Source organism: Rhineura floridana, chromosome 2 (genome assembly GCF_030035675.1).
Source record: "Rhineura floridana isolate rRhiFlo1 chromosome 2, rRhiFlo1.hap2, whole genome shotgun sequence".
In the NCBI taxonomy this organism is placed as follows: domain Eukaryota; kingdom Metazoa; phylum Chordata; class Lepidosauria; order Squamata; family Rhineuridae; genus Rhineura; species Rhineura floridana.
The window spans coordinates 121,674,865-121,698,755 of record NC_084481.1 but is presented as its reverse complement, the minus strand read 5'-3'; the positions used below and the strand labels follow the sequence as shown (position 1 = coordinate 121,698,755).

Genomic DNA, 23,891 nt, shown 5'->3' with positions numbered 1-23,891 from the left:
ATTGAATAAAAAATGGTGCCCAACGCCCTTCGCGGACACCGTATTAGCAGAACGCCAAAAAGCGGGGTGCCAAAAAGTGGGGCCCTGCTGTATTAGGCAGTAGACAGCCTGGTGCAGACACGGGCTGCTTGTGAAACTAGCCAGGTACCAGAAATAGCAGAGAACCGTTTCTGGCTAGGCCAGTTGGTTGGGATTTCCAGATAATCAGGAGGCCCACCTGGGTCTGGAACATTATTTCTGGACTATAGGAAAGTTCCTTGCAAAAAGCCCCCATGATGTATTGCTCTTTTCATATCTTTTACATATGTAATGAGGCTTGCTTGTAACTTTGTGTATACATATACATCCCAATTCCAAAGAAAGGGGATCCCAGGGAATGCAGTAATTATCAAACTATTCCCTTAATATCCCACGCAAGTAAAGTAATGCTCAAGATTCTACAACAAAGGATCTCACAATATACGGAGAGAGAAATGCCAAACGTCCAAGCTGGATTTAGAAAAGGAAGAGGTACCAGGGATCATATCACAAGCATACGTTGGATAATGGAACGGAGCAAAGAATTTCAGAAGAAAATCACCCTGTGCTTTATAGATTACAGCAAAGCCTTTGACTATGTAGATCATGAAAAACTATGGAATGCTTTAAAAGAAATGGGGGTGCCACAGCATCTGATTGTCCTGATGCGCAACCTATACTCTGGACAAGAGGCTACTGTAAGGACAGAATTCTGATTGGTTCCCCATCAGAAAGGGTGTGAGACAGGGGTGTATTTTATCACCCTATTTGTTTAATGTATACACTGAACATATCATATGGAAAGCAGGATTGGACCAAGATGAAGATGGTGTGAAAATTGGAGAGAGAAATATAAATAATTTAAGATATGCAGACCATACCACACTACTAGCAGAAACCAGTAATGAGTTGAAGCCAATGCTGATGAAAGCTAAAGAGGAAAGCACAAAAGGAGGACTACAGCTGAATGTCAAGAAGACTGAAGTAATGACAACAGAAGATTTATGTAACTTTACAGTTGACAATGAAGACATTGAACTTGTCAAGGATTATCAATACCTCGGCACAGTCATTAACCAAAATGGAGACAATAGTCAAGAAATCAGAAGAAAGCTAGGACTGGGGAGGGCAGCTGTGAGAGAACTAGAAAAGGTCCTCAAATGCAAAGATGTATCACTGAACACTAAAGTCAGGCTCATTCAGACCATGGTATTCCCGATCTCTGTGTATGGATGTGAACATTGGACACTGAAAAAAGCGGGTAAGAAAAAATCAGCTCATTTGAAATGTGGTGTTGGAGGAGAGCTTCGTGGATACCATGGACCACAAAAAAGACAAATAATTGGGTGTTAGAACAAATTAAAAGAACTATCACTAGAAGCTAAGATGACGAACCTGAGGTTATACTTTGGACACATCATGAGAAGACCTGATTCACTAGAAAAGACAATAATGCTGGGGAAAACAGAAGGGAGTAGAAAAAGAGGAAGGCCAAACAAGAGATGGATTGATTCCATAAAGGAAGCCACAGACCTGAACTTACAAGATCTGAACAGGGTGGTTCATGACAGATGCTATTGGAGGTTGCTGATTCGTAGGGTCGCCATAAGTCATAATCGACTTGAAGACACACAACAACAACAAAACTAGGCACCCTGCCCACGGAGGGCAAAGAGAGCTTTTTCAATCTTGTTTTGGGAGATCTCTCTCTCATTGCTGCAGCAATTGTGTGAATGGGTTTTGAATAAAGTCATTGCTGTCTGTTTTTCAAGTGGTCCGTCTTTTTTCCCCATGACACTTCCCACCATCACTACAGCAGAGGCAACCAAGTTCACCTTAACTCACTGCACAGGACTCTGTTTTGGGAGAAAAAGAAAGTGGTCTCCCTGCTGTGCTAACCCTTCTGCTGTTTTGGAGAATGAAGCTTTCAGGGCAGGAGGCTGTCATTATTGAGGAAGAGAGAAATTATCCTGTAGAAGGGGTCAATTTTTCATGTGACAACTGTTAGCACTTTTTGCAGGAGTTAAGACTTTGGGGATCAAGCTCCCAGCAGATTTCAGTGTAGCAAAGATAAGGAAAGGTAACAGGAGTCAAGAAGCATGTGGATTGGGATGACTCATCCCTTAGTGATGGTAGTGTAATGTGGGGGCACTAACCTGTTATGGAGCAAAATGTGCAGATACCCTTCTAAGCAATTTCTGTGAAATGAGCCAGCCTGGCTGCTGCCGTCTGATAAAGTATTAGCCAATGAGTAAAGTCAGAGATGTGACTGATAAGTGTGCTGTTGGACACCAGGCAACAGGAATCCCTGGGATGCTAAAGAGCTGCAGTTTTGCCTTTCCTTTTAATGCACTTTTCCTGCTTCTGACTTTTTCCCCCTCTGGTCCCTAGAATCTCCATACTTTGCCCTTTCTTTTTCCCTACCAACCAAGATGCATCTTTCCTGTACTGGGTTCACCAGAGATCAGGTAGTCCCTAGAAATTATTTCTGCAAATACTATTACACAGTAAGTGTGGGTGGATGTTAAAGAATCCTCCTCCCCAAAAAAGACAAATGTGAAAACTTTGCAAAGAGGCTTAGGCATGCCTCCTGCTGTGCAGGAACTAAAGACCAGGCACTCATTAAGAATTCACTGTATAATTAACTTATAGTACAATGGTATAAATGTCTATATAGACATTACTTGGAAGTAAGTTTGTATTTAATGGAGCTTACTTCCAGGTAAGTGGGTACAGGATGGTAGCCTAGGCTTTGGTTTAGGATTCACAGCTGTGTGGCAGACAAAATTTCAACAGGTCAAGCCTTTTGTAATATGGAAATAAATTTATGGGAAAAGCTTCACCATGACTACTCTCTAGTTTTGTGTTATGCCACACCCCCATAGCAGCCATTTTGTGACTGGTGACCTAAGCACACTCTCAAAATTTAAACTGTGCCCTCTGGTCAAAAAGGTTGGTAATCCCTGGTGTAATGGGTCATCAAATAGGGGATAGAGAAGAACCAGATAATGAACAGCCAGATTATGCTGACAGACCTTTGCAGCTGTTTAATATTTTTTCCTTTTGATTAGCTAGTCACTTTATTATCTGTATTATTTTAATGGTGTTTTATGTTTTAATGCTTTACACCACCCTGATATTTTATGATATGGTGGCACAGAAATACTGTTATTTATAAATAAAAGGACATTTGGAGAAGGACATACATATGAATGTTTAGATGGTAATGTCAGATGTCTACAGGCCAAAATGGGGAATGGAAACACTTGATGCTAAAAGACAATAGCATATCAGAAATCTGGAGGTACATTTCTTCTAGCTAAATGAAAGGAAAACAACAAACAATTATTGAACACATAGAAGGACAAGGAAAATGAACATTATTTCTGCAAAAAACAATTCCTGTATTACCAATTTTTGTTCTCTGAGAGTGTCAACAAGCATGCACATAAAGGTGATCCAGTGGGCTTTATATACTTGGACTTCCTAAAAGCTTTTGACAAAACCCCTCACCCAACACTCCCTCCTGAGTAAAATTATCAATCACAGGATAAAAGTCCTCTTATAGATCAGTAACTAGTTAAAAGAATAGGAAGCAAAGTATAGTTGTAAACCACATGCAAGTAACATATTGCCTTTGAGTCGCATGTGGCTCTCTGTGAGTTGCCCAGGCACTGCATTGCATTGGCTGCAAGGAGAATGATTTACATGGGAAGGAAGGTGCACAAGGAGCCCCCCCCCCATGCCTCTTCTTCCCTATTGCAAACATGCTCCGCCCTTAGCATGTCAAACAGTTGTTTGGTAGGGGAATAAGAGCATGGTGCATGATGGAATTATTCCTTGCTGATGGGCATGTTCCTCAGCTCTTTCCAGTGCCGATTAGCTGGGGAGGGTAGAGATGTGCAGTCAATGAGATCTCATCACACACTGCAGCTGATTGGGGCTGGGAAGAACTGAGGAGTGCTTGGATCCGTGAGCTTCTTCAGTTATTCCCAGATAGGCAGTGGGGAGGGGGCAGGTGCAATGGGATCTCAATATACACAGAGGGGAGGTTAAAGCCTCTCCATCCCCATGCACTGAGACTGGGGGAAAGGGTGAGTGTGCATGTGCAATAGTGAATAGGTGGAAGCCTGTGTGTGAGAGTAAGAGTGGGAGGGAGGATGTGCATGCATACATATGAAGTCTATGACCTGCTGCCACCACTACATGGAGCACTATCTGTTGTTCACCCCTAGAGTAAACCAACAGTTCTTGCCATGAAGTGTAATATATAGTAGAGTTCCTGGCACTAAGCGTCTGTATTAGGATGAATACTATTTAACTTATTCCATAAATTATGTGGAGTCAGAGCTGCAATGTAGCAGTCAAGTCTGCATATAACAAATTATTCATGATGGTGAAAACTCAAGCTGACTGTGAAGTGCCCCCTGCCCCCAAATCAATCCAAACTATGAATGGGCAACCAAATAGCATTTTGTTGTAAAGTGATATACAGTGTGACAGAAATTTCTCAGCTACACATATATACTGATATAATCTGACCTGTCTGCAAGCTTTCAGAACAGGGAACTCAGGATCTTGGTAGGAAGCTCAACGAAAGCATCTAATAAATGTCTAGACTAGTGTCCACTTGCTGCACCTCCAATAGCAGGAGGACCTGGCGAAGTGCCTCCAAAGTGCTTGAGCAAGTTCATTTGAGAGGAGAAAGTTCTTGAGCCATTCTGATTCCACAACTTTTAAGGCTTTAAAGGTGAAAATAAGCATCCGTGCCAGCCCAACCTAGCAGACTTAGTAAGCCTGGATGGCCGCAGACTGAGAGCACCAAGAGTCTTGTCCTCATTCTCAGATTGCCCATACTGAAAAGTATCCAAGAAAAGCTGACAAGACAGAGCCTTAGTATCACCTGGGATCAATTTTGGCATAATTATTACATCCAGATCAAAGCGGGTAAGAGCAACATTACCTGCACAATGTCCTATAAATTATCACAGCAGGCCTCCAAGGATTAATGGAGGATAGATCAATGACTATCTTGTTAGTTGAATGGAACCTTCATTTTCAGAGGCTGAGTACCCCCAAATACCATATCCTTGGAGCATAACAATAGCTTTCTGCTGTGCTTGTACACTTCTTGAAGGCATTCTCCTGGCCACTAGTGAGAACAGGATGCTAGATTATACAGACTAGTTCTATCCAGCAGGGTTCTCTTATATTGTTATGAATAACCAGAGAGTGGGCTATTAAATATTTTTACTTGTTTTAAGGACATTAAAGTCACTGTCACCAACAGGTATCAGGACCCTGGTGCCTTCCAAATATTGGATTACAACATGGTTAATCTTCAGGAAGCTATCGCTCAACATCACATGTGTGGGGAGGGGGAAACCACAAGTTTCCCATCTTAAAAGCTCTTGGCCCTTTACCATTGCCAGGAGCGGAATCTTATTGAGAAAATATGCACAAGTACTGGTTTTATATCATTTATACAGGTCAGATTTCATCTTTTGGTCTTTTTTTTTTTAAAAAAACACCACATATACACATAATTCCTCAGAAAAATGACTCCTACTAATGAAAGATTCTTTCAGGATTCTGCAAGGTACTGAAGTACCTGGAACAGCAGATGTTTGTCTTGTGGCCTCTATTTTCCCCCCGAAATAATTTATACAAAAATTAGTTTTGTAAAACTCACAATTAATCCAGACCTGTCTTTGTTTTAACATTTAACCAAGGTTAACAACAAATTAGTATTTTTTCCCAATAACTTGTTTATTGAATGTAAATACTTATGCTGGCTTCCTACCGAGACTCTTGTAACTAAGCTAGTTTGCATCCTTTACTGGAAACAAACAAAATCCTTACTTCTTTGTGATCTTCAACAACACTAAGGAGTGTATCAATGGTATTCAAGATGCCCATTGCTGTTACTGCTTTATCATCACTGCCTTCTTCATCTGGTCCTGTCTGAATCACCTGGTTAAAAGTCATTGCCTACAAACAGAAAGAATAAAATCTTTTAAGAGTCAATATGAACGCTCAATTAGAGATCAAGAATCATGGCACAATAAACACTGACCATATTTTCAAGACTGTATGCAAAAGAACATTATTAGTTAAGACCTATACCAGGGGAGGGGAATGTTAGTAGTTTCTTGAACTCAACCGAGAAGAATTTGGGCTTTTTTCATTTTGTAAGACCTGGATGGACCTGTGGATTAAAGAACTGATCTTGGTTCAAGTTCACAACTGATCAGAAATTTGTGGTTAGCCTTAATTCTGCACCAATGGGGGGGGGGAAAGCAACATCAGTGTTGCAGGAATTTAAATGAACTGTTGAAAGGGTAAAAATTCTAAATACTAATTTTTAAAACATTCCTATTAAGCATTAGGGGGGAAAGCTGCTGTGGGGAGGGGAGGAGAGGAGATTTTTGCTGATTTTGCCTTTCACTGCAGGCCTCAGCACCACTTCTCAAGCTTACCCCTTTGGAGTAACCTTTCAGGAAGCACAGGGGGAAAGAGAAAACAGTAAATACTGGCTCCTCCCATCTCCAGCAGATGACTTCTTCTCATGGGAACTCAGGATTGAACCTCAAATCTTTAAGAAAGCCCAACATTACCATTTAGGATTTCCTAGTATTAAATAGCCAAGAATCTTATCTTGGTTTTTAATAAAGTCACTTCTTGACAATGTTTTATTACCATCAACACACTGACTTTGGCAGCAAACTAAGCAGATCAGAATATGTAGTTAACAGCCTACATAAGCACATTATCAGAATATTAAGACAGCAGCAGACATTAAAAAAGTGCAACTTACCAAATGCTGCGTCATTTCTACTGCTATAGGAGTAACCTCTTCACTATATTCACAGATCATTTTCTGAATCACATTAGTAAGATCATCATTCTCAGTCTCTCTAATAATATGAAGAAGAGCCTGCATTACAGGTCTTATGAATGGAGTAATATATTCCTTAGCTACAAAGCAAACAAAAAAACAGAGATTACTTTCCTGTAATTTAAAGTATTTTAATAATTTGACATGTTTACCAAGCCGCACTTTTGTGTATTTACAAAACAAAGGGCAATTTCAAGTAATATTCGGCTTCATGGCATGAATTTAACCAGTATGTTCCACCATCTTTTTTATAATGAAGACAAATTATAATCTGCAGAATGCCACCACTACTTCCCCCGTCCTTTTTTCGTGCTTGCTCTGGAACAGTTGTGCTCATTTTCCCATTTGGAACCCTAGGCGATTCAATGGATAGGCTTCAGGGGGTCCAAGAACTAGGCACCAAAAAAATAATAATAATAAATTTCCAATACAATAAGAGTATGTATGTATCTTTTTGTACACCGCCCAGAGAGCCTTCGGGCTTAGGGCGGTATATAAATAAAATAAAATAAATAAAATAAAATATTTATGGGGTCCATAACTTTCATAAGTTTCTGAAAGACGTCCATGGCCCAGGATTAAAAACCACTGGACTAAAGCATGCACCTGTTTTTTTCATGGCCCCCAGTTTGTCCCTTCTGACTGTCTTTCTCCCTGTGGAGCTCTGCAAAGGAAAGCAGCACAGAAAAATGTTGATTTATCAAGCAATGCCCTTTGGCTATGTGGTGTTGGCTAAGGATCACTAAAGGTCTCACATTACTAGGTGCCCCACGTGTGTACTAACATATTTACTAGCCTCTGTGTAAACCATTCCTTTCTGTTTTCTTTTTTAAAAACTAGGGAGGGTTTCCCCCCATACACACAGTTTCAAGTGACTTTGTCAAATACAATTTTTCTGCAGATCTACAGAGGATAACCTATTTAAAAGGCACAACAACTCCAGTAAGCGCCCTATCAATGCATTTGGACTTTGTAGCCATTGCCTGAGATACTGTGACCATGCAATGCTCATAAATATTCTAAGTCTGCTTTGAAATATTAAATGGCAATAAATAAATAACCTCCCATGGTGGAAGGCCTGTCACAGAATTTTGACAAAGTTAATAAAATAAATAAATAAAAGTTAAGGATCAGTTGGCTAACTAAAGATTGGTAGAGTCCTACTGTCAGAAAGGGAGTAAGGAGAGAGAAACAAGTGTTTCTCAAGAAGGGTGTTGAGGAAACTGTGGGAGGGGGAGGGGTCCAGGATGTAGAGGAGAGCAAGAGTCTATAAGAAGTAACATGGAAAGCAGTGGCCTGAGGAGCAGGAACCAAGGGGAGGAAAGGTGAAGGCGGCACAAGTCTGACAGGGGAAAACCAGCAATAACTGAGGAAAGGACTTGGAGTAGGGTTTGTAAAGAGGAAAACCTTGCACATGGCACAATCCTCATTAACAGAAGGGGCTGTGTGCTGTAGTTAAAACAGGTTGAAGTGGTAAGGGAGCTAAGAAGGCACTAGGCCAAAGAGCTGAGAAACTGCACAATTTCATATATTGATCTGAAATAATAAGAAGCGAATATATGGTGAAAGTCTTTAGTTAAAACCACTGGAAGTATGGCAATAATGCCTGCTGCTCTTGCATGGTCACCCATTTTTTTCTAAAAGGACAAGCATAATAGTTGTTTTAAGAAATGGGCTCATTAGCATTTAACACATTAACATATTTTAACATACATCTTTTCACACTTCACTGTTTGCAAAAATTAGTTCACACCAACAGCAAAAGAAAAAAACACACTCAAGACTGTTCTTTCCACCCCAAGAATTGTTCTAATCATTGGCATAAGACAGTAAGGTATCATGAGGATATAACAATTCTTCTGAAAGTTATTATTCAAAAATAATGGCATATACCCCAATTATAAAAGGCACTGACTTAGAACGTGATTTCAGGAAAATGTAATCAGAGAAGCACACTTTGGATCATAACTGTTGCTACTATTCTAACCATAGTTAAATAATAATGCACAGTGATGTTTTGATGGCAGTAATTATTTAATCTCTACAGATACTAGTTCAGGGATGAAGAACCATCAGCACAGCTGAATGCAGCTCATGGTGTCTTTGGATCTGGTTTGCACCCCCACCCCATCCCAGCACCACAATTAGACTTAGGAAAAAAGCTTCCAATGTAAACTTTTTCCTAAGCCTAATTGCTGGGGGGAAGGGGAGATTTCAGGGGGAGCTGCAACATATGAAGGGGAAGTTAACACTTCCCTCCCCATGAAAACTCTCCCCAATACACAGAGAACAATTAGACTTAGAAAAAAAGTTTTCCTTGGCACCACTGGGAGCTTTTTTCCTAAGCCTAACTGCTGCATGGGGAAAAACAGCAGACACAAAGAATGAGTACCAAATGGGGTGGCCCCATATAACATGATCCCACCCAGCTCTGGTATGCAGCCTGAAGGAAATAAAAGCCCTCAATGTTTTTTAAAAAAGAGGTTCCTCACCCCTGCACTAGATTTTAAGGTTTCATGACAGTCAAAGTGTAGGAAAAAGCACCTCTCTCTTGATTACTAATCAAAACCTGCAGTGCTATGGCAGCTTCCACCTTCACAGGCATCTCTCTGTCATCAATTAGGCATCTTCTTGTCAGCTCAAGAGCTGTCTGCAGATTCTGGTCACTCTTAAACTTAACTTCGCAGAAATAGTGAAGCACCCAACAAGCCTGGAGAACATGGTAAGCAATTTTAGGTAGCTGCATACACGTACAGCTATGCTGCACAACAGTTGTGAAAAACATGATCACAAGATAAAAACGCTTGCACTGTGCTGAAATGTTTGTTTAATTTTCCCATTTACATGAATATGTTTGAGAGTTTGGAGGCTGGTCAGTTGTAAGCTTGTCTTTTGACATCACTAGACCAGTACTATGATCTCAAGCTGCTCTTTGGCCACAGGTTGTATGTGAGCAACATAGTCTCAATGCAGAACGCAAATGGACCATGCCACTAGGCACAGATTAGAAGCTATGCACACACATGACTGCAGCCATTTTATTATTTATTTATTTACAGCCCACCCTTCCTCACAGAAGGAGCCGAGGCCGGCAAACAAAAACACTAAAAGCACTTTAAAATATCTTAAATACAAGACATCTTAAAAACAAAGGACTTTAAAACATATTAAAACAAAACTACTTTAAAAAACAACATTTAAAATACCATAAAAAGCAATTCCAAGCACAGATGCAGACTGGAATAAGGCCTCTACTTAAAAGCCTTGTTGAAAGAGGAAGATCTTCAATAGGCGCCAAAAAGATAACATATGGCGCCTGTCTTAATATTTAAGGGGAGAGAATTCCAAAGCGTTGATGCCACAACTCTAAAGGTCTGTCTCCTATATTGTGCAGAGCAGACCTCCTGATAATATGGTATCTGCAGGAGACCCTCACCTGCAGGGCACAGTGATCAACTGGGTGTATAAGGGGCAAGAAACTTTCAGGTATCCTGGTCCCAACCTGTGAGGGCTTTGCACAGCAAAACCAGAACCTTGAACTTGGCCAAGAAGATAACGGGCAGCCAGCACAATTCTTTCGGCAACGGGGTAACATGTTGGCGACAACCTGCTCCAGTGAGCAGTCTCGCCGCTGCATTTTGCACCGCCTGCAGCTTCTGGACCAACCTCAAGGGTAGCCCCACATAGAGTGCATTACAGTAATCCAGCCTGGAGGTTACCAGTGCATGGACAACAGTGGTCAGGCTATCCTGGTCCAGAAATGGCTGCAGCTGTCTTACCAGCCAAAGCTGGTAAAAGGCACTCCTAGCCACGGAGGTGACTTGGGCCTCTAGCAACGAAGAAGGATCCAGAAGCACTCCCAGGCTATAAACCTGCTCTTTCAGAGGGAGTACAACCCCATCCAAAGCAGGCAACTGACCAAATATCTGAACTCAGGAACCACCAACCCACAGCGCCTCTGTCTTGCTAAGATTCAGACTCAGTTTATTGGTCCTCATCCAGTCCACCACTGAGGCCAGGCACTGGTCCAGGGCTTGCACGGCATCTCCCGATTCAGATGTTACAGAGAAATAGAGCTGGGTATCATCAGCATACTGCTGATACCTCGCCCCAAATCTCCTGATGACTGTTCCCAAGGGTTTCATATAGACGTTAAACAGCATTGGGAACAAGATGGCACCCTGTAGCACCCCACAACACAACTTCCAGGGGGCCAAATGGCAATCACCCAATGCTATTGTCTGAAAATGACCCTGCACATAAGATCAGAACCACTGTAAAACAGTGCCGACGATACCCTTCTCAACAAGTCGGCTCAGAAGGATACCATGGTCAATGGTATCAAAAACCACTGAAAGATCAAGTAAGAATAACAGGGTAACACTCCCACTGTTCTTCTTCTGATAAAGGTAATCTATTAGGGTAACCAAGGCCAATTCAGTCCCATAACCAGGTCTGAATCCAGATTGGAAAGTGTCAAAATAGTCTGTTTCATCCAAGAGTACTTGCAATTGCTGCGCCACAACCCTCTCAATCACCTTCCCTAAAAAGGGGGTATATGTGACCAGATGGTAGTTGTCACAAACCAATGGGTCCAGGGTGGGCTTTTTCAGGAGCAGATGAATCACCACCTCTTTCAAGGTGGCTGGGATCACTTCCTCTCACAAAGACACACTGACCATACCCGGGACCCACTCGGATATACCCTCTTGGCAAGCTTTCATAAGCCAAGAAGGACAAAGGCCAAGAGGACATGTTGCTGGCCACATCATCGCAAGCACCTTGTCAATATAATCAGGCCGCATCAACTGAAACTGATCCCAAGAAGTTGCGATGGACATTGCACTGGACACCTCACTGGGGACTACAGAGGATGCAGATGGGGCATCAAGTTTGCTATGGAGGCAAGCAACTTGACTCTCAAAGTGCCTTGCAAACAATTCACAGTTCATTTGGAAGAACTGTGAGGAATCATGTGACCAAATGCATGATGGTCATTTCTACAAGTAATTTACCATATGCTGTCTCTAACCATTGCTAAACTGCTCTTTCACATAGTAAGGAACTCCTAATGTTTTGCCTTCATCAACCTGAAAGAAATTTACAACCCACAGTGCCCACCCCCAAGCTCAGGGTGAGAGGAAATAAATTAGAATAATAGAGAAATTAGCAAGCAAAGCAATGATACTGAATTCCAGGATACTGAGACATGGTATCCACAAAACTATTGCCAGGCTTATTCATGACATTTTCTTCACTCCTTCTGGAAAAGCCCTGGCCACCTTTCACACCCATCAAAACCACTCACCAGAAACCTACTCCTCACCATTGCACATAACCTGTTTGTAATAAAAGGCCACATAAGGCTAATCCTCCCCTCCAGTAAAGATCTTCACAAAGAGGCTGGCAATTGGGGGGGGGGGGAGAAGAGTAGAGGAGGTTGGTCCCAGCTTGGCACTTACCCGTGCTCTCATGTAGCCTAGCTCACTGCTGAAGAGAGGAAACACGTGATTCTGCAACATGTACTCCATTTGATCTTTGTATATCTTTTTCTGTTGGAATATTAAGACAAGAGATCAATCCTTTTTGTTTTACATACAGAAATATAACTAGCTTGTCAGAAAAGTATTTTTTCCTTTCCCCTATCCTATAAAGATTGTTAACCCTTCTGTACAGGTCATTTTAAAGTGAGAGTATGCTAAGCTGAAGTGAAGAAGCTGAACCTAACCAAAACTAGCAATTTCCAGATACAACAGCAGGCGCCAAAAATTGGAGTACCATAACAAAGAAACCTAGGATAAACAAACATTTAAACTACTTATACTCAGATATTAGTTTATTCCATAAGGCACATACAAATGATTAGCAAGTTTCTCCTTCTGTGAATACCCCAGGTTGGGTAATTTTAGAGATGATTTATTTAACATCACTCATTAGATAGCAAGTGTTGGGATCTATGTATAATAAAAAGAAAGGGCCTACACCACCTTCAATTTTAGCAACTAGTGAGACATGGCATATATTGCCTCGTGAATTACAATATGACCTATATGCCCACACTTAATTAACTTTATGGGGTAATCCAGATTTGAAGATGGAGAGGCTGCCTTTTTCATGGAAGAAATGGGTTGAATGTGATTAGATCATCTAACAGGCTCAGATGGAGAATGTGTCATTTCCTATTTTACAGTTTAAATGTCAATTACCAGTGAGTGTGGAAAGGCAGTATCTTCAGTTATAACATTTATTGATGTCTATTTATGGACCATGTGGTTTGAGTGCTTCAACATCTCCTAATTTGTTGCAGGGAATTATTATATCCTTACAGAAAGCTAAATCCACAACTGTTGTTTATAAATTCTTAATAGATCTTTGATAGGCAGAAGTTCAGGAACTTACAGAGGTGTGGAATAGGGGACTGAAATGTATTATACAGCCTAAACAATGGAAAATTGCTTTAGAATCTATACAGAATGTTTCCTTAGATTTGAAATTGAGATTGATCCAGCAGAAAGTAATATTTCAAGTATATTGGGACTCAATGTTTGTATAGGAAGGCACTGTACAATATTGATGTTGGAGGTGGTGTAAGGCTGACAATGTCTCTGAGGCATGTGATGTGGGCTTGTCCCTTGACATATTCTTTTTGGTCTAAAGTTGTATGTATCCATTTTGTATTGGCAAGATCCTTGGTATTTGCAGATGTTCATATACTTTCAAATTATATTCCTATAGTATGGGAATTAACAGCAGGACAACAAAAGTGGAATTTGCGAGCCCTTATGGTCGCTAAGAGACTTATACCTTGAGCCCATCGTCTATTACACAATGGTCTGTGGATCTCACTGTCCTGGCTACATTTGAACACATTTCATATTGACATCAATTTCATATAGATACATATATATTTGGATATCTGGAGGGCTTATAATAACTTGTATGTTTAACTTAAGAAAGGTATACTGATGGTTATTGTATCTGTAAGGTGAACTGATGGACTTTTTATTAATAATAGTAATATATTAATATTTTAATAATCTTCCTTTTTATTTCTTTATTAAATTTGCAAATAAAAAATAAAATAATTATTTAATGTATTAAATTTATTAAAAATTACTCAATAGTGTTACAGAAAGTCAAAATGCAATCATGCAGAAGTTATTCCCCAACCTCAACTTAACAGGAATTGGCTACAGTGATAAAAATTAGATGAGTGCTCCAATTTACTATCATTTTTTAAGGTTTTAGGAATCCAATAGTAAAAACTCAATTTCTAGGTCAAGAAATAGGTAATCTACACCACATGATACCATACAATGCCAGTTATACAAAAGGTGCAAATTCAACACAGACAATACTCTGCCTTTAAACATCTATCCCCCACTCCTGGCGGGATTAACCCTCTTCTCAAGTAGTCAGATAGACCCTCACCCCAAGTGATGCTACAACCTAACTCCACCTTTCCAAAAGGGTCCAATATCTCACTGTCAAGGGTTCACATTTTGGTGTGGCTTAGCAGCCAGATATCATTTGTGATTGCCACTGATTGCCCGTATCCCACCACAGTTCCCTGCATGCACACACAGACTCTTAAGGGAAGTAATTGGTTTCCCCCCCTCTTTTTGTGCTAGTCTTTGGAATAAGCAAGCAGCAGCATCTTGCTGTTTCCCACCTGTCACAATGCCTACCGCAAAAAGGTGCTTTCTTCAAATCCTCCGCACATACTAGAGGACTTGGGGGAGATGTGAGGTTAAGTTTTACAGGAGAGCCCCACTCATACAGCAGGTTACGTTCCAGGCCCCTGCCCAAAAGCGAAAACGGTTGGAAAGTGCTACTGTATTCCAGCCACGGCACTCCAGCTGACAGCAATCAGCTGTAGCGTGAGAGATTCCCACGCTACAGCTGATCGCCTGCTACAGCTGATCACCCCACTGGCGCCGCCGTATTAGCAGAATGCCAAAAAGCGGGTCCCTACTGTACTTCACACTGGGCGTGCAGAAGTAGTATAAGTCTCACTGCTCCTTTCTTTCAGTGCAAACTGAAAGATCAAACTTGACTCCACTGAATTATGTGTGCATATCAGAGGACTCAGTATTGAGGAAATAGGCACCAACCAAACACTGGATTGGAACTACTGTAGGTGGTCTCATTTAGCCAGGTAATAGATACATTTTTCTTAACCACTGCCTAAAATCTTTGGTCTCCAAGATCCTGGAAAGGTGGAAAATTAATCACAAAACGTTTCCAAGAAACAACATTTCCCTAACAATAGCAAAATACAAATTGGTTCTAGTGTCAGTGACACTGCAAAAATGTACTAAGAATTTTAGTAAATACAAATGTTTTCACGTGAGAAGATTCAGTTAAAATTAATCTAGTTAACAAGTTGCTAGGGTTTTTCTGGTGTCATCTTTATATGGTAAAAATAAGGCAGGAAAAGGTAAAAACATAAGGACAGTCAAAATATCCACTCAGCATGCACTTACTTTCAGGAGTATTTCAGCCAAAGAACCAATCATATGCAAAGCACCATCTTTCTTACGAGGATCGGCGTTTGGCTCTGTGAGAATCTGATAACAAAAGCCCATAGTTTTTTGCAGAACCTAGTATGACATTAAAAAACAAAGACATTTCTGTCAGTATTCAAAATATTAGAAAGTTTCCTAATGTCTAAAATGGGCAAAAATGATTCATTAACTCTGAACTTGATTCCACAGTTGAAGCAAATTCTGGTGAGATCACTGTCTTGTTACATCTTGTGGGGAACAGCTTATTTATTTATTCATCCATTCCTTTTTAATACCACATAATCATACAAATACATCTATACAGTTTGAGTTGTTGGAGCCTGAGGATGTGGAAAGGACACTTCCAGGGGTTTGGCTGACCACCTGCCTTCTTGACTCTTGCCCATCCTAGCTTGTGTAATCTAGTCATGAAGGATGGATTGGGTGAGTCCAGAGAGTGGTTATTGCTTCACTGCAGGACTATCTTGAAGGAGGTGGTTATGCGACCCCTTCTAAACAGGCCCTCCCTGATCCTAGAAGTACTGGATAACTACTGCCTATCACAAACATCCGTTTTCTGGGCAAGGTGCCAAAGGAGTGGTGGCCGGGTAGCTGCAGTACAGTTTTGACACAGAAACAGTCTTAGTTGACCTGACTGATGACCATTAATTGATGATTGATGACCAGGACATGGGGAGTGCTACATTGTTGTTTTTTCTTCACCTCTCAGTGGCTTTAGATACCAGGGACCATGGTATTCTACTGGAGTAATTCTGTAGACTGGGGTGGGCAGCACCGTCAACGTGGTTCTACACCTACCTACAGGGTCACTATCAGAAAGTAGCATTGGAAACTTCTTGCTTGATCACATGGCAATTGTGTTATGGGGTGCTATAGGTTTCCATCTTGGCCCCCATGCTGTTTAATATCTATATGAAACCAATGGGAGAAGTCATCTGCGGTTTGGAGCGCAGTGTCACCAAGATGTGGATGTCATTCAGGTCTATCTCACCATTCCATGTGGGATCAGTGTCTGGAGACTGTGACAAGCTAGAACAGGGCCAGTAAATAGCAACAAAGTCCCAATGAGATAAAAGTACTATGGGTTGGCAGTTCTCACCTCCAGGAATTAAGGAAAGCAGATTATTCTGAATGATATAGCACTCCCCATGGAGCGGTTATGTAGCTAGCTAGGGAGTTGACCAGCTACCATCAGTGAAGGTCCAAATGACCACAGTGGCAAGTAATTTCTATTTCCAACTATGGCTAATTCACTAGGTACCTGAACTGAAATAGTCTGGTCAGTAACCCATGTAGTGACAAACTTGGTTTGGATTATTGCAATGTGCTCTACATGGGGCTATCCCTGAAAATTGTCTGGAAACTGCAGTTGGTGCAGAACGCAGCCACCAGTTTATAAAATGGGGCAGCAGAATGGAGAATGTAACACCACTCCTTAGAGCATTGCATTGGCTGCCTGTAAGGTACAAAGCCCAATTCAAGGTGTCGGTGATGGCCATAAAAAGCTCAGGGCCCAAGTATTTGCAGGAGCACCTCCTCCAATGCCGTACAACATGATCCTTAAGATTGGTGACGAGGGTGGGGGTGCCCTCTGCTTTTAGGCGGTGATGGTGGGAGTGGGCTCTGCTTTTAATCCCCATGACAGTTTGTGGTGGGGGGACGGGGGCTTGACTCTGGAACACCCTCCCCCTGGAGTTGTGTCTGTCTTTTTTGTTGCTTTGATTTAAACGTCAACTAAAGAGATTTCTGTTTACTTAGGCCTTTTTAGTCTGATATGGTGATGTTTGCCCTGAACAGCAATGTGTGGATTGTGTTTTTAATAGTTGTATTTTATAAATATTTAAGTTTTGTATTTGTTTTAATCACAGATTAATGTTGTTCTTTGCCGTTTGTTATACATTGCCCTGAGCTCTCTGTTCGAGAAAGGGCAGCATCAGCAACAGCAACAACAACACTAAAACTGTTTCTTAGCATTTAAATTAAATATGAGAACAACATGTAAACTGTAGTAGCTAAGTATTAACTACAAGATTTACAATCCTTGGAAACATTTTTATTTTTCAAATTTTGATTTTATAAATATCAAATATATGAGCAACCAAAAAGACAACTGTACACGTGGACATCACCAAATGGTCAATATAGGAATCAAATTGATTATATAATTGGTGGCAGAAGATGGAGAAGTTCCATACTTTCTGCGAAAATAAGACCAGGAGCAGACCGCGGTACAGATCATGAACTGGTCATATCGAAAATCAGAGTAAAGCTAAAGAACAACAACAAGGCAATCATGATGCCAAAATACAATTTAAATAACATCCCAGAAGAATAAAAGATCAAATAAGGAACAGATTTGAGGCTTTAAACTGTGTTGATAGAGAACCACAAGAACTATGGATTGAAGTCAGAGACATTATCAAGGAAGAATGCAAAGAGACAATCTAGTTAAAGAAAGACCTCAATGGATGATTGACGAAACACTTAAAATGGTTAAAGAAAGAAAGAATGCAGAAGCAAAAGGAGATAGAAACATGGATACAAACCTAAACGCAATAATACAGCGACTAGTATGTACGGACAAAGTTACTGTATAGAAATTGTATATTGTATAGAAACAGAAGAGGATAATAAAAAAGGTAGAACAAGAGCCCTCTTCCAGAAGACTTAGAGAAATTAAAGGGAAATTTAAACTGAGTAGGGATGTTGAATAATCAACAGGGGAACACACTGACTGACCGAGATGAAATAAAAGGAATATGGATGCAATACACTGAAGAACTATATAAAAGAGATGCAAGGAGGACAGATTCATTCACGGAGCAACCATATGATGAAGAACTACAAATTTGGAACAGATCACCTCGGACTATGAGGCTCTGGGTAGGACGGTCAAGCATTTGGGGGCGCAGGTGGTCTTCTCGTCAATTCTTCCCGTGAAGGATAGAGGACTACAAAGGGAAAGGAAGATACTGCAGGTCAACGACTGGTTACACAGATGGTGTCGACAGGAAAGGTTTGGATTCTGGGACCATGGTCTAAGCTTCTTGGAGGGGGGACTGTTGGCAGGAGATGGGCTGCACCTCACGAGGACTGGGAAAAATCTCTTTGGCAGAAGTATGGCAAAACTCATCAAGAGGGCTTTAAACTAAAGCCTCTGGGGGATGGAGATGATAGCTTAAATACCGATCCAAAGTCAGCGGGTTGTAAACGCAACGATTTGAAGGGTACAGCAGACACTGGGAGGGAGAAAGGGATGCATGGCAAAGCTCACGGTATATTAACGGAGGAATCCAATCAGGACAAAAGAGACTTCTGCTGTCTATATACCAACGCTTGGGAAACAAGCAAGGGGAGCTTGAAGTCTTAGTGCATCAAGGCAAATATGACTTCATAGGGATAACAGAAACTTGGTGGGATGACTCCCATGATTGGAATATAGCCATTCAAGGATATAAACTCTACAGAAAGAATAGAAGCAACAGAAAAGGAGGGGGAGTAGTGTTATACGTCAAAGACAAATACACCTCTATGGAAATCCAAGAGAGCGAACAAAGGGGTCCGGTAGAGACCATTTGGGTAAAAATAAATGGAGAAACAAATAAAACTGACATGGTAGTAGGTGTCTACTACAGACCCCCTGGCCAGGAAGAGGTGGTAGACGAGGCCTTTCTCAAACAAATCTCCAAAATCTCAAGGAAGCAAGAAGTAGTAGTGGTGGGGGACTTCAACTACCCGGATATCTGCTGGGAGACAAACTCTGCGAAGCACAAAGCCTCCAACAAATTCCTGATGGGCCTTGCTGATAATTTCCTCTTTCAAAAAGTAGAAGAAGGAACAAGGGGATCGGCAATCCTGGACCTGATCTTAACTAACACGGACGAATTGGTCACGGGAATTAAAGCGCTCAGTACCTTGGGGGAAAGTGACCACGTAATGCTGGAATTCGTGATTCTGGGGAAAGCCAAAGAAGAATATAGTCAAACATGGACCTTGGATTTCAGGAAAGCCGATTTTAGCAAGCTCAGAGAAATGATGGGTAGGATCCAGTGGCTAGATAGACTAAAGAAAAAAGAAGCCCAAGACACGTGGGAGTTCATGAAGAACGTATTACAAAAAGCGCAATCGCAAACAATTCCAAAGAGGAAGAAAAATGGAAGATATCGGAAAAAGCCAATGTGGCTACACGGAAGACTGGTGGAGGAGGTAAAAGTAAAAAAGAGCATGTATAAAGAATGGAAGGAAGGACGCATCAACAAGGAAGAGTACCGACGAGCGGCTCGGGCTTGCAGGAATAGCGTAAGGAAAGCTAAAACCCACAATGAGCTAAGGCTGGCGAGGGAAGCGAAGAACAACAAAAAGGGGTTTTTCAGATATGTTCGAAGCAAGAGAAAGACCAAGGAAACAGTGGGACTGCTGCTCAATGAGGATGGCAAAATGTTGACAGATTGTAATGTGCTCTACGTGCGGCTGCCTTTGAGGTTGGTCCAGAAGTTGCAGGTGGTATGAAATGTGGCGGCGAGACTGCTCACTGGGGCAGGGTATCGCCAACATGTCACCCCACTGCTGAAAGAACTGCACTGGCTGCTCATTTGCTACCGGGCCAAGTTCAAGGTTCTAGTCTTGACGTACAAAGACCTATGCAGCTCGGGACCAGGATGCCTGAAAGACTGTCTTATCCCTTATATACCCAGTTGATCACTGTGCTCTGCAGGTGAGGGCCTCCTGTGGATACCATCTTATCAGGAGATCTGTTCTCCACAACATAGGAAATGGACTTTTAGTGTGGCGGCACCTACCCTGTGCAATTCCCTCCCCTTAAATATTAGGTAGGCGCCATCTCTGTTATCGTTTTGACACCTTTTGAAGACTTTTCTCTTTCAAGAAGCCTTTTAAGTTGAGACCTATCCCAGTCTGCGTCTATGTTGGAATTGCTTTTAATATGTTTTTTTATTTTAAACAATATGTTTTTAACTCTTTTTTAAAGATGTTTTTAAAGTTTTTTTTAAAAAAATGTTTTTAAAGTTGTTTTGTTTTAATGCATTTTAAGGTCTGTTTTATGATATTTTGATGTGTTTTTAGCGCTTTTGTTTGCTGCCCTGGGCTCCTGCTGGGAGGAAGGGCAGGATATAAATCAAATGATAAATAAAATAAATAAATAAAATAAGTTGTAATCGACTTGAAGGCTGCCCACCAACCAACAAATGGCAAAGTGCAGGTGTACCAAGTGCAGCTTGCCCAGGGCCCCCCAAAACCTGGAGCTGAAATCCATATGGGGGCCTGCACAGAGACCAGAAGGAAGGATTATTGTTCTTGGATTAAAGGTAATTCTTAAAAATCATACCTCTTTCCTTTTGCCACATGCTGTAAACAACAATGTTTGTGCAGCTGTCGTGGGTGAAATGAAGTCTTCAAATACATCTATTAAACAAAACAAAGAAGTCTAAATGTTTGGTCTTTGAAATGAAAAAGGAACTAGTGCAAAACAAATTTGAATTCAGACATCAGAGCCACTTTAACAAAAGTTGGGGTGGGTGGGGACTAAAGTGTAGTTTTTTTTCCAACTTTATAGTTTTTTAAAACAGAAATTATAGCTTTCTATGAATCTAGAAATATGAAGGTCTCAGTACTGCAAATGCCTAACATGTTTCTGCTTTTAGGAATTATATTAATAATCAGAAGTAGTAAACATATAAAGAATTAATCTTGTTTTCAAAACCTAAGTATTCTAAGATCTACTCATAAATTACTTTGTGCATTAGGGTTAAGCAGTTTGAATTCCACCAAGAAATAATATACAGTGATATTTAACTAGGTTTGTTTGTCAGTGGAAAGGAACTCTGCTTGTGCAATGGAACTTCTTTTCTCTCCCTTGCAGCCACCTGAGCATCCCAAAATCTGTTTCAGAGAAAGAAATAGTCCCATTGTATGAGCCAAAGTCCACTCACATAATGCTGGATTTAACTCTTAGTACTCCATGTGAAATGAAATTCCAATGACCTTTGCACCAATCAAAAATGTATCAACTGTCATGCTGAGAAAGCCACACAAATTTCTGGAATCAGAATAAACATACAAGAAATAAAACCTTTTTTTAATATCACCTGAGGAAAAAAACACAAATCCAGGTTCAAACAACGCAACAAGCCAGGCTCTGGCTTGTTTTGTCTGCAGCATGGCAACAGCAGGAGCGAAAGAAGGCAAAGTCAGAACTTTTCAGCTGTGTGCACCAATACACTGGGTGTTCACAATAAACCATAGTTTCGGATTAAACTATGGTTTAGTGTTATGTGCAAACCTGGCTCGTATCTGCTCATTGTATATATCTTGTGCCTAATAAAAGCTGGTTTGTGCAAAGGGTGGAGAGAGGCATTTCCTTGACTATACAGGCATCCCTTCTTGTGCTCCCCACACCTTCGCAAGTACATATGACGCAGACACGAGATAGGGCCTTTTCAGTGGCCGCCCCTAGGCTGTGGAACTCCCTGCCGAGTGAGGTGCGATCAGCTCCCTCCTTGCCGTCTTTCCGGCGACAAGTAAAGACTGTTTTATTTCAATGGGCATTTGGGATAGAGAATGACCAGGATTAAGTGTCATAGGTTTGGTGACTACATTATATGATTTTATTATTTTAAATTGTCCGCTGTTTTTAACCTATGTTTTATGGTTTTAATTTTTCTCATAGTTTAATTCTTTTTTAATTGTATACTTCTGTATGTTTTAATTGGTGTTGTTTCTAGTTGTAAGCCGTTCTGAGTCCTATTGGAAAAAGGGCGGGGTAGAAATAAAGTTTATTATTATTATCATCCTGTAACAGGCAAGCAAAACAGATGTGTCCAGCTGACCACAAATGTTGGTGGTGTAAACCTCTGCTATAATGGCTACACAAGGAATGAGATCAATGTCAATCTAGCATACAGAGCATTTTCACATTATTACTGTCTATTTGAAAAATTATTTCAGCTCCTTCTGGGAGGAAGGGTGGGATATAAATTTAATAATAAAATAAAGTAAAAATATGCTTTTTGCATATCTATCTAGTTTTGAACTACTTACCAAACTTCATACGTATATACTCATAAGGATCTTCCTGCCATAACTCTTCATCAGCATCTGTATAGCACATCAATGGGAAGATAACATCTTGGATAATTCCCTGCAAATAAGGATTATTATTTAAATGAATTGAAGCATTTTTTGACATTTATAAACTGCCCCATCACAAAAAGTTCTCAGGGCAGTTTATTTATTCATTGCATTTATATCCCACCTTTCAGCCAAGGAGCTCCAGGTGGTGTACATGGTTCTTCCCTCCTCATTTAATCCCTGCAACAACCCTATGAGGTAAATTAGGCTCCAAGGCAATGACTGGCCCAAGGTCACCTAATGAGCTTCATGGCTTTGAACCCTGGTCTCACAGGTCCTAGTCTAACACTCTATCCACTTCATCACACACTGGCTCTCTAGAGCACAAAAAGATGGGGAAGAAATATTTACTACATAAAGCAAATAAGTAAAATAATAATTCTAAATAAATGAACTGAAAACTTAACCAAATAATGGAGCCCCAAACTCAAGATTACATTTTGCTGTGCTCTCTATGGTATAAGCTTTCAAGTTCTCCAGAACTTTTTGAACAGGCTAGATGGTAAATAAAATTGGGGAAGGGGGGGAGGAAACATTTGGCAGATGGCGATGCCAAATTTCCACCTTTGTTAATACCAAACTGCTTAGTTTCTCTTTATTCCTGTTTTCCACGTAACAAGGAATCTGTGGGTTTCACATAAGGACGGAAATAGAAAAACTTACTATTTCCCAAGGCTATTTCCAGAAATAGAGAATCAGCCTTTACCAGGCTGCTTCTTCTCAATAGGCCTTTGGTGCAACCCAGTACTTACGTAAAACCTAAATGACTATAATCTGAATGTCTGCTACCTCCTCCCACATTCTAACCAGATGCAAACTCACGGCATTACCACCAGCCAAATTTTTCTTCCTCCACCCTAACCTTAGGTGGCAAGTCTAGTCTGATTAAAAGTTCTGAACAGCTCAAAAGCCTGCACATAATTTTGTGACGTTTTGGTCAGCCTAATAAACAAATTGCCTTAACATGGATTTTTCTTATGGCCAACACAGCTACCTTCCCTTTTTTCCCCTCTGGTAGAGCAACTTCATAGAAAATAGCTTACACAGGCTCAGTACATCATATAAAGGAACCAAATGCATGACTTTTGGGAAAACTTTATTTAACTATATGTAAAATCAAATGAATTTTGGATTCATATGATGCCACATTATAAGTCACTGAGAAAGATATACCAGTGTGTTAAATAAAATTAAAAGAAAAACAAAAATAAACAAATGAACAAAGTGTTACTGCTGGGGAAAAAACCCAACCGAAGTGCCTCAATTTTGCAAAAAAATCACAACTATAACTTCAGATTCTT

The 23,891-nt window shown here is 40.7% G+C and overlaps 1 protein-coding gene and 1 non-coding gene across 2 annotated transcripts in view; both read right to left on the bottom strand.

The window, feature by feature from the left end:
• IPO7 (importin 7) overlaps positions 1-23,891 on the bottom strand; it is a 64,975-nt gene that overhangs the window by 20,400 nt on the left and 20,684 nt on the right. The window contains exons 10-16 of the mRNA XM_061610380.1: positions 22,501-22,600; positions 20,789-20,865; positions 15,403-15,519; positions 12,379-12,468; positions 9,461-9,626; positions 6,836-6,996; positions 5,881-6,009 (exon numbers count right to left, since the gene is read on the bottom strand). Coding sequence (XP_061466364.1) covers positions 5,881-6,009; positions 6,836-6,996; positions 9,461-9,626; positions 12,379-12,468; positions 15,403-15,519; positions 20,789-20,865; positions 22,501-22,600 — 840 coding nt within the window. The remainder of the gene's footprint in view (positions 1-5,880; positions 6,010-6,835; positions 6,997-9,460; positions 9,627-12,378; positions 12,469-15,402; positions 15,520-20,788; positions 20,866-22,500; positions 22,601-23,891) is intronic.
• On the bottom strand, positions 9,765-9,945 carry LOC133378646 (small nucleolar RNA SNORA23). Its single transcript, XR_009761080.1, has one exon. It is a non-coding gene; the product is annotated as a small nucleolar RNA SNORA23 (small nucleolar RNA).